At 26.1% G+C, this 14036-nt stretch overlaps 4 protein-coding genes across 6 annotated transcripts in view; all 4 read right to left on the bottom strand.

Annotated features, from left to right (window-relative positions):
• Positions 1-14036, bottom strand: part of LOC105253951 (mannosyl-oligosaccharide 1,2-alpha-mannosidase IB) — a 338720-nt gene that overhangs the window by 9449 nt on the left and 315235 nt on the right. The window lies entirely within an intron of this gene.
• LOC105253952 (odorant receptor 49a-like) lies at positions 687-2676 on the bottom strand. The gene is made up of 7 exons (XM_025412611.1): positions 2627-2676; positions 2219-2480; positions 1888-2001; positions 1573-1663; positions 1347-1492; positions 925-1057; positions 687-774 (listed from the first exon to the last, which is right to left on the bottom strand). Coding segments are annotated over exons 1-7 (795 nt in total). The 5' UTR covers positions 2628-2676; the 3' UTR covers positions 687-726.
• On the bottom strand, positions 5564-9254 carry LOC109610175 (odorant receptor 13a-like). The gene is made up of 9 exons (XM_020028321.2): positions 9024-9254; positions 8565-8684; positions 8351-8468; positions 7987-8248; positions 7763-7879; positions 6542-6632; positions 6188-6336; positions 5793-5925; positions 5564-5718 (listed from the first exon to the last, which is right to left on the bottom strand). Exons 1-9 carry the CDS (start codon positions 9165-9167, stop codon positions 5665-5667), a joined length of 1188 nt encoding a protein of 395 aa, XP_019883880.1. The 5' UTR covers positions 9168-9254; the 3' UTR covers positions 5564-5664.
• LOC112639253 lies at positions 10480-13784 on the bottom strand. The gene is made up of 7 exons (XM_025412609.1): positions 13629-13784; positions 13359-13478; positions 12814-12931; positions 12188-12449; positions 10974-11173; positions 10764-10854; positions 10480-10517 (listed from the first exon to the last, which is right to left on the bottom strand). The coding sequence occupies exons 1-6, from the start codon at positions 13770-13772 to the stop codon at positions 10838-10840; spliced, it is 861 nt and encodes a 286-aa protein (XP_025268394.1). The 5' UTR covers positions 13773-13784; the 3' UTR covers positions 10480-10517; positions 10764-10837.

The following is a 14036-nucleotide window of genomic DNA, read 5'->3' as shown; positions in this document are numbered from 1 at the left end:
TTCTTTTCATGATGTACCATATTAAAACGTAATAATAGCTTGGCTGTGTATGTGATAAACTTCAAACTGTTGGCATTAATTACAACACCTAATATATCAAAACAGAGCTGCTGGTTGATCGCTTTCGCATTAAATTTATGCAAATTAGCTACAACTTTCTTTGTGATAGTGCACACTGTCAACGCACAGAATAAATTATCATGAAATAAGACAGCGACAAGCTGGTAAGCTGGAACATAAAGTGTTCACCTCGCGTCGTTGCTCAAAGTTATATCGGATTATCAGTGTAGTTACATTACTTCAGATGATGCGATAAATATATAGCCAGATGATGCCGCTTTTTCATACTTTCTAGCATACAACGATATGCAGTACGTGCGATATATTTAATAAGAAAGCATTATATTATTTAGATGCGTCGTTTATTTAGGCTCAAAATATTACGTGAGGTTTAAGTTAATCGAAATATATCATCATTATAATTAATTACCTTTCTCTTGTCGTACTCAAAAGCAAATATAGATAAAGTAAATGAATAATAAGCATTTTAAAATGTTTACTAAGGCATCTATCTATTTGACTTATAATATTTATAGATTAATATGATTTTTCTTAGATCTCATTTATTATTGTTTCATAAACAGAATATGCTTTAAAAGTTATAGTATTTAATTTAATGTGTTACTATTGTGTACGTGAAAATATAATTGTGTCTTCTGCTTGATATTAAATGGAAAGAATTACTGTAAAGTACGAAACTGACATACTGGTAATCTGAAATATATATATATATATATATATATATATATGTAATATAAATAAATATGTATATAATTATGTATACACACACACACAATATATAATATTTTTTGTATATATGAAAGAGAATAATCAAATTCACAACAAATCAAAGTGGTTGATTACCGTTGCAAAACCTTCCAATGATGGAACAAACAAACCTCCGACGGATATGCTATTACCTTTGATGCTTTGTTGCATCATGAATAATAATAACTTTTGCGCGTGTGGAGGAGCGACATACCATTGTGAAACATATCTATAAATAAATAGTTTTCATGTAAATTTACATAATTTCATTATTAGGATACACAAGTGGACTAAATTGTGTACTAAAACTGGAAGGACCACATTCGCATACTCTTTTATACTTTAAATTTTCTTCAAATCGCTAAAATAGTATTTTTAAATTATATAAAAAATTATTTTTGAGATATTCACTTTATGAGATAAGTACTATATTTCTATTGTTATAAGAATAAATATTTTAAATCAGTTTAATATTGAATAAATAAAAAAAGAATATGCGGATTATTCGAAATACTCACGCTCTGTGAAATACATCTGTGCTATGATCTATTAATCTCTGGCCAGTGTAATTACCCAAAAATATATAATAAATATGACCAAAAACTAATAACACAGCGATAATACATTCTTCTAAATCATCTAGATATTGTGCGCTCAAAAAGAGCTGTGATAGAAATCAATTATGGTTTATATAATTGTGTAGAGACTTATATTTACATATACAATATACAAATACGAACATACGCGAACTAAATTAGCGGTCAAAGAAGCAATTCCCAAGCAAACTAGGAAAAAATATGAAGTAGCAAATCCAGATACTAAAAATTCGATAAATCTTGAATAAAAAAATATATGGAGTATATAAGTTACGTTAACTTGTTATTATTATATAATATATTGTGACTTAAGAATAATCTACATTTTTTAGTTTATTCCTTGCTAGTTGAATTTAATATTAATATTAAATGCAATATATGTAAAATTTAATTAGTTAAATATAAGTTTGCAAAAATATACAGATTAAAAAATTGCTGATAGAACATAAATAGAGATACCAACTTGATAGCTCTGTTGTGAATGTTTACAGCACTTATAATTTTTGTGCAATATGAGCAATTTTTTCGCGATGTATTTAAACCCAATATTTCATCAAATGCATGTTCTATTCTGTAACTAATTGTACGAATCATCTGTCACAATCAATTATTTTTTTCTATCAGAAATTAAATTAAGTTAACCTTATATCTAATACGAAACTGTGTGAAATGACAGATAAATAAATAAAACTGTTTTAAAACATTCCTATTTTTTAATTTTAATATTGTAAAAACAAATTTGTAAAAAGAATGATTTAATGCGATTTCATTAATTTAATTAATTCAATGTTTACCTGGCGATTTCAAACATGCCTATTGCATGTTGGACATATGCAACAAATAAAGACTCGGTAGAGATCACAGTAGTGAATCCTACGAGAGCTATTACGTTAATATGCAATAGAATTGGAAGATAGTATTTCTGTTGATCAGCAAAATATTCTGCCGTTAATGGTATACTATGTAACCGTGATTCATTTCGTGGTGCTACTATGTCAAGAAAATTTGGCGTAAATTCAATCAATATATAAACAAACAAAGCAGAATATACAGTCACTAAAAGTACAATAAAATAATTTTCATGTATGTTTCATATGAAAATCAACTCTATATTAATTTCGAAGGGTAGATTAAATAAATGCGCTCAGAAAAGTTTAAGCGTACAGCTAAAATGTCAAGAATAACAAAGAATTATTTCTCACTTGCGAAGAATATCGTATATAGTCGTCCAAAATCAGAATATTTTTTCACAATTTCAAGCTCGACCTCGGTTTTTAATAAATTCCAGTCACTTATAATATTTTCCATGAGATTCCTCACCTATTTTTGAAGCGGTATTAATTTAATCAAATATGTGTATGCAAATCGCTAGCGGGTGAAAGATATAATAGACAAACATTATTTTGTTTCGTATAACTTTTGTCATATATTATTGACTTACTGTTCCAGCACCCATGCAAAAAGAAACATATTTTAAAACAAACACCATACAAGGTACTGTAAATGACGAAATCTTAAGCAAAAGATCCAAACTGTATTCAGTTGTAACAAATTTCATTAACTGAAAATGATTATTGTCCACTTCAAATTGAATGAATTGTTTGTTAATTCTTCGTATAAAATAAAACATGTTATAGCATATATGTTGCTACTGATAAAAAAATAAAAAATAAATATATAAAATCTATTATTTATATACATGACGTAACCGTAATTAATTTTTATATAAATATTTTTTTTATTTGAATTATATTAATCACGTTTAAAAATAGTATTTATTTTTAATTGTAAATCATAAAATATTGCTTATTATTTAATAAGTTATTTAATAGTTATTTAATAGTTATTTAATAGTTAGTTATGGTTTTATATGAAATACGATTTACTATAGAGAATATTTCATATCGATAGATATATTTTATTACAATAATTTTTATATTTAATCGATATTTTTTATATATTTCGCTTGCAATCATTCTTTTATTTTTTTAATTATTTGATAGATTTTGATAAAATTACTTAAAAAATTAATTGAATCTCACGCTATTTATTTTCCTATATATTCTATTAATTATAATTAATTATTTTCTATAATTAAATAATAATAAAGTTAAAATAATACAAGCAATGTATGTAAACTTAAATATCACGACTACACACATATACATATATTATATTTAAAAATTAATTACCTGTATAATGATAGAGGACATAAGAATAATGAAAGAAATAACAATTTGAATTTTCTTCATCCTCGAATCCTGGTATGGCCATAAACCAACCGAGGACAAGAGGATTCGATGTATATTGTAATAGGAATATCCTACAAAGTTCATATCCGTTTAATACTCTAAATAGATTTGTTCAGTCATCATTCAAAATGAGTTTTGATCATTCTTGAAGTATATTATGTATTATTTTACTTCTTTAAATTGATATCGTGTATTGCAGTTATTATGCGCAATTTCTACGTCATTAAAAAGAAATACGATGTTTTTGTCTACTTATTTTATTCCGCATATAAGCTTCTTTCGCATATAAGTCTCATATAATATGTTCAGCATATAAGTCTTATATGGTAGAGACAAATAAAGCAATTATTTAATTATATATTTCGTAGTGTAAAGCGATGAACATAGCGATATTTTTTCCCTCTCTAAAGTGACGCAAGCGCAGTAGCGAATAAAACACCTTGCCGTCCAAATACATTGCATTCATGTTTAATTTGTCCTGAGAACAACTTTTCTTATAGTTTGTTTGAGTTGCAAGACTTTGTGGATTCATTGGTGATAATGTAAACTACATATATAATCATACTATTATATATATATATATATATATATATATATATAATTATATAAATATTAATTTATATTTACATATTAATAAAGTTTAAAATTCCATCATTATTTCGCATATTTCTAGTAAATTTCGAAAATTAATTAAAATATTCCGATACAAGAATTTTTTGAATTATAAATGATTAAAGCTGATGATATTACAGGGAATTCGCACATTTAATTCTCTCACTATATATGTGTACCAAAGGATCTATCAGCTGTTATTGATTTTTCACAATTCAGGTCACATTAATTTTTACTGTTTGACTAATAATAATTTTATTCTCTAGTTTCTTTTATATATAATATATATATATATATATATATATATATATTTTTTTTTTTTTTTTTCCCCCCCGAAGCAACAGTTGATGTATGTAGGGACTATTACAATTAGGCAATATTGAAATTAATTATTATAGCATATTTTTACACACAAGCTGCTTAATTTTTTTCCTTTAAATAAAAGTTGAAATAATTTATTATCCTATGTAAAAAATAATTATTAAGTTTAATGTTTATTTCAGGAATAAAATGTATTTTTATTTCTATCAAAAATTGTGAAAATAATTTATTAAATTTATTAAATTTAATTTATTAATTAAAAACAATGGTATAATAAATTAAAATAAAGTTATTAATTATTAAAAATTAATGAATTGATCCATTAATTTTAAAACAAAAATAACATTTAAAAGTTTATTCATTATATATATATATATATATATATATATATATATATATAATGATTAAATAATTTGCATAATTTGCAATTAAATTATAGTGAATTATATATATGTCTGATTTATAATAAGTTTTAAAATAATATACATATAATATCAAATTTATGCATTACAATTTAATATTATAAAAATCTGCCTATTTTAATATGTTAATTACTAAAAAATATGATCTAAATATGTTATTGACACATATTTTGTCAATATTCTTGTAATTGACAATTTCTAGTATTTTTTAGATCCCAAAGATTTATTTTGAATTTAAAATAAAATAAATTTTATGAATTGTTAGACATAGAAAATTTACTACAAAAAAAAAGTTAAAATCATCAAAATGAAACCAAATTAGCGGAACGAGATAAAAATGTTTTAGTAGCTTTGATGTTAGTGAAAACAACAATCCGAAAATGAAGTAAGACTAGATGAAAAAATAAGCATGTATTAAAATAAGTTATGTATTATATGTTACGATGTAATAAAAAAAGATGCTATTTATTAATATAATAATACTTGCAAATAACAAAGAGTTTGTCACATTAATAGCATAAATGATATTTTAATATCGATCTCGAATTAATTCGATTCGGTCTTGATATATATATTATCTCTTCGAATAGAAAGCACTACCGACTGCTAACTTCTTTCTCTTTTCACTGGATTTCATTGTTGAACGGAATAAATTACCGTGAAGTATGATAGTGACATACTCGCAAGCTGAAGAAATAAATTCGTTATTTTGAGAATAGCTAGAAATAAAGTTTATTGTGTCAAGCTGGCATCACAGTTACCGTAGTAAAATTTTCCAATGACACTGAGTAAATGCCGCCCATAACGAATTTGCAAGAATTTATACTTTTCTTCATCATGAACAATAATAATTTTTGTATTTGCACAGGCGCTGTGTACCACTGCGTATCATATCTAAAAATTTGTTGAGTATTCCATGTACTAAATAATACAAATGCTAAAAGACTATTTTTTATCGCAAGTTTAAGCATAATCGATAGAAATATCAAAAGTATATGTTAGAAGTATATTCATTAACTTCAGCAATTCTTCATTATTATTTTGCTAATTTTCATAACATAACATAATTTATGACACTTGTAATTCTAATAAATTGCAAACAGTTTTAATGCAAAATGGCAAGATAATAGATAAATTTTTATAAATGGATTCTTACGTTTTCCTACAAATTCCCGTACTGTTGTCTATAATTTTCTGTCCCATGTAATTACATATAAACATATAATAAAAGTGACCAACTACAAATATCATGAATGATATAAAGCTTTCCTTTTCATCTGATATAGCAACAGCAACTTGAAAAAGCTGAAAGATGACGAGAAATTAAATTTACTTTTTAAACTCGGATTCTATAATATTAATTTAATATCGAAATAAGCACATGCAGCACATGATAATATTGTAATTAACATACATATGTCATATAATAACATATGTCATATAGTAACATATAGTATATGAATATATAATTAATATAATATATGAATATATGAATTTATTATTAACTTACGCGAAATAAATTGACACTCAAGGAAGCTACACCCAGAATAATTAGAATAAAATAAGATAATGCAAATGTAGATGACACGCATTCAAAAAACCTTAAAAATTAAGAAATTTTATGCACGCTTTTCATAGAGAATAATTTTAATAGATATTTTTGAAAAACCTTATGATAAAATTCTATATAATACCAAAAAATCGGCACATTAGTTAAAATTATAAAAATAAAAAGAAACGAAAGTAACGTGATAACAATAAGATAAAACAATAAAACTATTTATAAATTATGCAATATAATATATGTATATACAGGATTTACATTAGAAAAAATGTATTCCTATTTTAATTTGTAAAATATTTATTTAATAAGAATAATTAATTAAAAAAAAGAAAAATCCGAAATAATTAAAAAAAATTCTTTTATATATATGAATTTTATATATACGAAGATTGTTTTTAGAAATCAATCTCCGATAGCATTGCAAAATAACAAAAAACACACAGAAAAGTCATTTTATTATATACAAAAATTATATACATATCTACATTACTTTTCAAAGTAATCGCCATTCGAATTGAGGCATTTGTCATAGCGCAGCATAATCTTTTGTGGTCTTATCGAAGCATGATGCTACCAAACAAGAATCTCAGCGAATTCCTAGAATTGTTCATCAATCCCCGTTTTCGAATCGTTGCATTCCTAGCCACACTTTCATGCGTGTGAACAGATGAAAGCTATTTGGTGCAAAGTTCGGGCTGTAGAGTAGTTGAAAAACCTTCATCGGAACTTCTGGAGCAGTGCAATGGGAATTCGACTACCTATTCTAGAAACGCGATGATTCGAGGGCATCGTACTGTAATGAGGGCATACAAAAACTTGTACTTCGAGTGCCACAATTCGAATAACAATTCTGTCGAAAAATAGTATATGTACAATTTTTGTGTAATAAAATGTTTTCCTATTTGTTTCATTTTGAAGCTTATCAGATATATCCGAATAGCCCTCGTGCATATGTGTATGCACATATGTGTGTGTGTGTGTGTGTGTGTGTGTGTGTGTGTGTGTGTGTGTGTGTGTGTGTGTGTGTGTGTGTAATAATTAAAAAAGATAAAAATGTGTAATAATTAGAAATCATGCAATCCAAATTTCTCTATCTTTCTTCCATAAAAGTTTATATACAATTGTGCTATTTGTAATGTTAATAGTATCGATGTACAAGTTACCAACTCGATGGCTCTCTGATGAATCTCTATAGCATTAATTATTTTCGTACGAATTGCATTTTCCTTATTCAATGTAGACAATATTGACATACTCTCATCCAACGCATGCTCTATACGATAACTATAACAATAGTAAATGTGATGAAATAGATATAAATTGCTCGAATGATTCCTTGTAGTGATTTATAAATTTCTCTTATATGATACAAATCTTAATACAAATCTTACCCAGCTATTTCGAACATGCCACAAATATGATATACATATGCAAAGAATAAAGTCTCCGTGCTTATGACAGTGACAATTCCTATGATGAGTGTTATATTTGCATGCAATAAGAGCGGGTAAAAATATTTTTGTTGATCGAGAAAATACTCCGCCAAATATGGAAGATGTCGCGTACGGGATTCGTTTAACGGCGCTATAACATCAAGAATGTCCGGCAAAAACGGCGTTAATAAGAAACCAATAGTACCAGGATACACTAGGCCTGAAATTATATGATATCTCAAATTATATCACAAACAAGAAAGTCATTTATCGAAAAAATTTTTATATTCCACATCATTTGTATTTCGATCCGATTTTCTACCCGCGAATGCATATAGGTGTTTTCTTCCAGACTGAGTGTATTTTCTTATTATTTCGACTTCCTGCTCATCTTTTAATGCATTCCAATCATTTTGAACTTGTTCCATTAATTCTCTAATCTATTTAAAGTATTATAAATATTATCAAAACATTTAGACCGTCTGACGATGAGTCAATGAATCAATTTCACATGTGTGATTATTTATATAAGTTACCTTTTGAGATTGTGTGTAAAAAGCAATATATTTCACAAGATAAATCGCAGAAGGAATAGCGAATGATAAAATAGTCAATATAAGTTCAAGATCATATTCCATTGTAAATAGTTTTAACAACTAAAATCGACAAATTTGTATATTATTGACACTGACAAATACTTTCTTCTCTTATCGGTTAAGAGTACGGAATGTATTTTTTCCAATTATAAAAAATTAATCCTTTAATTTTATTTGTAATCCTTTAAATTGTGAGTGAAATTAAGTAAATAAATATAAATATGAACCATTTGAAAAGCGATCACAGTTTCTTTATACTACGATTTATATATAATCGAGAAGATATTTTATTTAAAAAATTATAGAAAAGAAAAGAAGATCTATGTTGTTGCATGAATGTTAATTATGTTTCATTTATACCTATTTAATATGTAAATTCTTTTTTAATGAATTATATACCTGAGTGACTGTTGCAGATATAAGTAGAAAGATACAAAAAATCGCATGGATTTGTTTAAGGAGTGATTTGCCATATGGCCACAAACTAAGTGATAATAAAGAAAGCCGATACAGTTTATAGTATCGATATCCAAGAAATTCCATTTTTCTTCAAAGTCTATCGCACGACTGTCCATAAAATACTCTGGCATTTTTCGTTTCAGCAATATTCAGTAGAACCTTCTATTAGAAGTGTAGTTTATCTTTAAAAAAATTCTCTCTACGCGATTTTAAACACATTATCCAATTTCACAATTAACTGTGTAAAGACGAAAAAAGAGTGAAAAAAATAAAGACTATTTTTACGACACAATAAGAGAAGTCGCCAATGCCAGCAATTATGTAAATTATGCGATATTTTATTCTATATACCAGGACTTTTATCATGTTTCTCAGTTTTTCCCACTTCATTTGTTACGCAAGCGCAGTTTATTATACGCCCCTTTCGACTCGATATAACTATTAGTATCATCTTATTTGTCGTACAATACATTTCAAGAATTTATTCGTGAGACATATAGAGATAGTTCTCTATTTATGCAAACATTAACACTTACAAAATTACAATATTTAAAAATATTTTTGATTAAAAAAGTGCACTTTATGGGAAGAAAAATTAAGGATTAAAGTGATTAAAACATTTATATTATTAATATATAGAAAATAATTGCAATATTTCGTAATATTTCGTAATTGTGTGAGACGTTATGAAGATTTTAAGTTTGAAGTTCTCCGTGCATTATTAATAACTGTAATTTATTTCTTTGCACAATACATTGATTGTGAAGAATTCTCATTCAGAACATCATCGTGTTGAATAAATTACCATAAAATAGGATATGGATGTGCTCATAGTCTAGAACAAGAAGATTTGTAAAGAGAATGATACTTTTATCGAAAATAATATTGAAAATAATTACCATGGCAAAACCTTCTAACGACGCGACATAAAGACCACCTACAAGTAGCGTACAATTTTTCGAACTTCTTTGCATTATAAATAATATTAATTTCTGCACGTGCAATGGCATCACGTGCCATTTGCAATTATATCTAAAATTATTAATTATTAAAAATATTAGTATACTAAACTAATATTATATGTGTGCGTTTATAAATTAGAATTATAAGTACAATTAAAATTATAATTATTATAACGATATACAATAATGACAAATATATTTTTTATACAAAAAAATGTGTAGTGCAATATAAATTTTAAGTATTAAAATTTTAGTGGTTGGTGCTATGTAAAATGAAAATATAGCATGATTTTCACATATTCAATTGCACTGATAGACACTGAATTCTAGTAACTTACGTTCTCGATAAAAATTCGCTGCTGTGATCCAAAACTTTTTGTCCTGAATAATTAACACAAAAAAAGTAAAATAAATGAATAAAAACATTTGTTATGGGAAAAATATTTTCGATAAGTCCCTGTATGATTACCGCCTAAAAAAATTTCGTTCTTGTAGAAGAAAAGATATTTCGCAAAATACATATACACATTTATATAAACATTGAGAAATACATATACACATTTATATAAACATTGAGAAATACATATACACATTTATATAATACATCCACAAAAAAGCGAAAAAATTAAATCTTTATGTGTAGCATATTATTTGAAATTTGTACATTATTAATAGTAGTTGTCATGGCACAAAGAATTGAAATAAACGAATTACTTACATGATATAGATTAACAGTTAAAGATGCTACACCGAGTAAAAGAAGAAAAAAATACATTGTAACAAAAGTATTCTTCATGAATTCGAAAAACCTTTAACGAGAAAAAGCGTTACGCGTGAATTCCTCCAGAATATTTCATTTATATTTATAAAATTATTTATGTTTGAAATAAAATAAATGACCACGAGAAATAAATCGCGGGAAAATTACCGCGCAAGTTTAGATTTGATGTAATATACATATAATAATAAACGATATTTAAATCCTGAATTATGCGATGAGAAACTACCAACTCTATAGCTCGTCTGTGAATGTTGATGGCACTGATTATTCGGGAGCAAATTATGCAACATTTTGTAGAAAGCAAATTTTCCTTTTCATAATCGTCCAGAGCATGTTCGATACGATAACTGAAACAATAGGATTATATAATGGAAAGAAAATTTATTATACATATATCGAACGTCACATAATGTCACATAATGTCAATTAATATCACGATTAATCGATGTACGAAGGCTATTCGGAAATCAACTTCTGGTAAGTTTATAAAATAAATAAGAAACAAGAAAAACATTTTATTATACACAAAAATTACTTTCATTTGTCGACATAATTGCCATTCGAATTGGAGCACTTGTCGTAGTGCGACACAAAAACTTTTATATCCTCATCAAAATCGAAAAACCCCCATCAGAACTTCTGGAGCAGTACAATACGAATTCGATCACTCATCCTACAGTTCGGAGTTTGCACCGAATGACTTTCATCTGTCCACACGCATGAAAGTGTTGCTAGAAACGCAGCGATTCGAAAGTAACGAGGAACTGATGAGCAGTGCTAGAAGTTGACGAGATTCCCACTTCGGTACCATACTTTGATGAGACTATAAAAGATTGTACTGGACTATAACAAATGCCTTAATTCGAATGGCGATTATATCGAAGAGTAATTACATATATAATTTTTAATAGTGTATACATGTATACAATAAAATATTTTCCTTGTTTTATTTTGTAAGTATTAGGTTGATTTTTAAATAGCCTTCATATTATAAAATCAAAAACAATTCTGAAAATACATTTATATATATCAAATGATAAAAAATACAAAATTAAATATAAAATAAATTAAATATAAAATATCTCGAAAATGTAATATTTTCTAACATTTTTTCTCAATGTTTTTTTTTATAAAGTGAAGTTAACACAGTCTTACAAGTAAAATTTCAATCAGAAAACAACTTTTAATCTTTAATTATATATTTTGTCGTTAAATCTAAATATATTCATTATTATTAAAGCAAAATTTACAAACTTAATGAAGAAGCAAGTTATTAGTTTAATTATATATTTTCAGCGGCAAAATAAAAAAATTCATACAGAATTTCTGCATTAGTTTGTAGATGTATCAATATCTCTTACCTAGCTATTTCAAACATCCCGCATGCATGCTGTATGTATGCTACATATATAGATGTGGTAGACATTAATGTGATCAAAATTATAAAGATATACACAACCATATGCAGAAGAACAGGATAAAAATATTCATCAATATTAACAAAATATTCAGATAAAATTATCAGCTGGTGTGGACGAGATTGATTAAGCGGAGCCATAAGATCGAGAAGATTTGGTATAAAATGTATGAATATGAAAAATAACGGAGAAATATAAGCGCATACTGTAATTAATAATAAGAGATTAATATCGTTCGATATATTAAGATGAAAAGTGAAACGTAACACAAAGATAATGTAAATAACAACTGAGATGATTAAACAGATCTTAACATATGTAATCAGAAAGAACAGAGTTTCTTAATTATTTTCTTAGATTCCAATTAAGTTTCTGGGGAAATTATGATGTACAAAATTTAGTAATTTTTGACTAATAAGTAAATTTATATAATACAAACGTTCTTTTTATTTATAAATTTATATAATATAATATTTATAAATTATAAAATAATTTATAAAATATAATATTTATAAATTTATATAATATACATTTTTGCGAAATAGCATAATAAAGTTTTACCGTCTTACGTGTAAACAGCTGTGAGTAAAATGCTCCCATATAAGTGTATTTCCGAATTATTTCATATTCCATTCTATTTTTTAGCGTATTCCAATCGTATTTTATCATATCCATCAACTCTCTCATCTATGATTGTACAATGCACAGTATATTTCTATATACTATACGTGACAATGTTACTTAAATTAAGCACACATTTATTTTAAACATTATGTATGTCGCGATTTGCTTAAAGAAAATTTGTTATTTATTTCAAAATTTATAGGTGTCTTTTATAATATATAATATAAAAAAAGAAGGATTTTATAATAATATAATTATGTTGCTTTATAATAAGTTCACTATTCATTAACATGTATAGAGATGTATATAAATTTTCATTCTCTCTAAATTAATGTTGTTTTGCCATAATCTCTATAATGTATCTTTAATACATCTATCTCTAATACATCTATAATGTATCTTTAATAACTTTCTAAAAACCTAAGTCGATTAAAGTGTGAGTAAAGAAGTTAAAGAAATATTAAAAATATTATTGCAAACGGTGGCTTACCGATTCGATTTTTACACAATACGTGACATATTTTAGAATGGCAATCAAACAAGGAATCGTAAACGATAAAACTTGAAGGAGAAGATCCAAGTTGTATTCAAATGTGGTAAATGTGAGTAACTGGAATTATGTGTTCCTCGATATAAAATATATACCCTTATAGACTTTATATAATCGCAATAGATAAAAAAAAGTAACATAAATAATTAAAATATGACTCGTACAAATCACTTAATTATTCCTTTTCACCAAAAATATCAATAATAATACCTGAACTATTATGCCAGATATAACACAAGTTACACAAGAAAATCTTTGAATTCGAATAAACCATGTCTTTTGATATGGCCATAATCCAATAGATGATAACATTACGCGATTAAGGGTATAGTACCGATTACCATCGAAGTCCATCTTTGCGACGCAACTGAGGGAACATTTTTATCGGCGTACAATAAGACAATAAGATGATTACAGCTGTTTTATTATGCATAATATTATTGCAGTGCGAAAGAATATGAGAATCGCTTATAGAAGTTGGGGAAATAATGTGATAGCATACTCTAGGGCATAACATAAATAAGATAATTAAATAAATTACTTTTGGAAATATCGCATTTTTCTTTTTCACACTATAAAACTTAGGTGTAAATTTTTTTATATCTATCTTAGAGAAAA

Source organism: Camponotus floridanus, unplaced genomic scaffold, assembly GCF_003227725.1.
Source record: "Camponotus floridanus strain SB8 unplaced genomic scaffold, Cflo_v7.5 scaffold53, whole genome shotgun sequence".
Lineage (NCBI taxonomy): Eukaryota > Metazoa > Arthropoda > Insecta > Hymenoptera > Formicidae > Camponotus > Camponotus floridanus.
The sequence above is the reverse complement of the archived record's forward strand: the minus strand, read 5'-3'. Positions and strand labels throughout refer to the sequence as shown.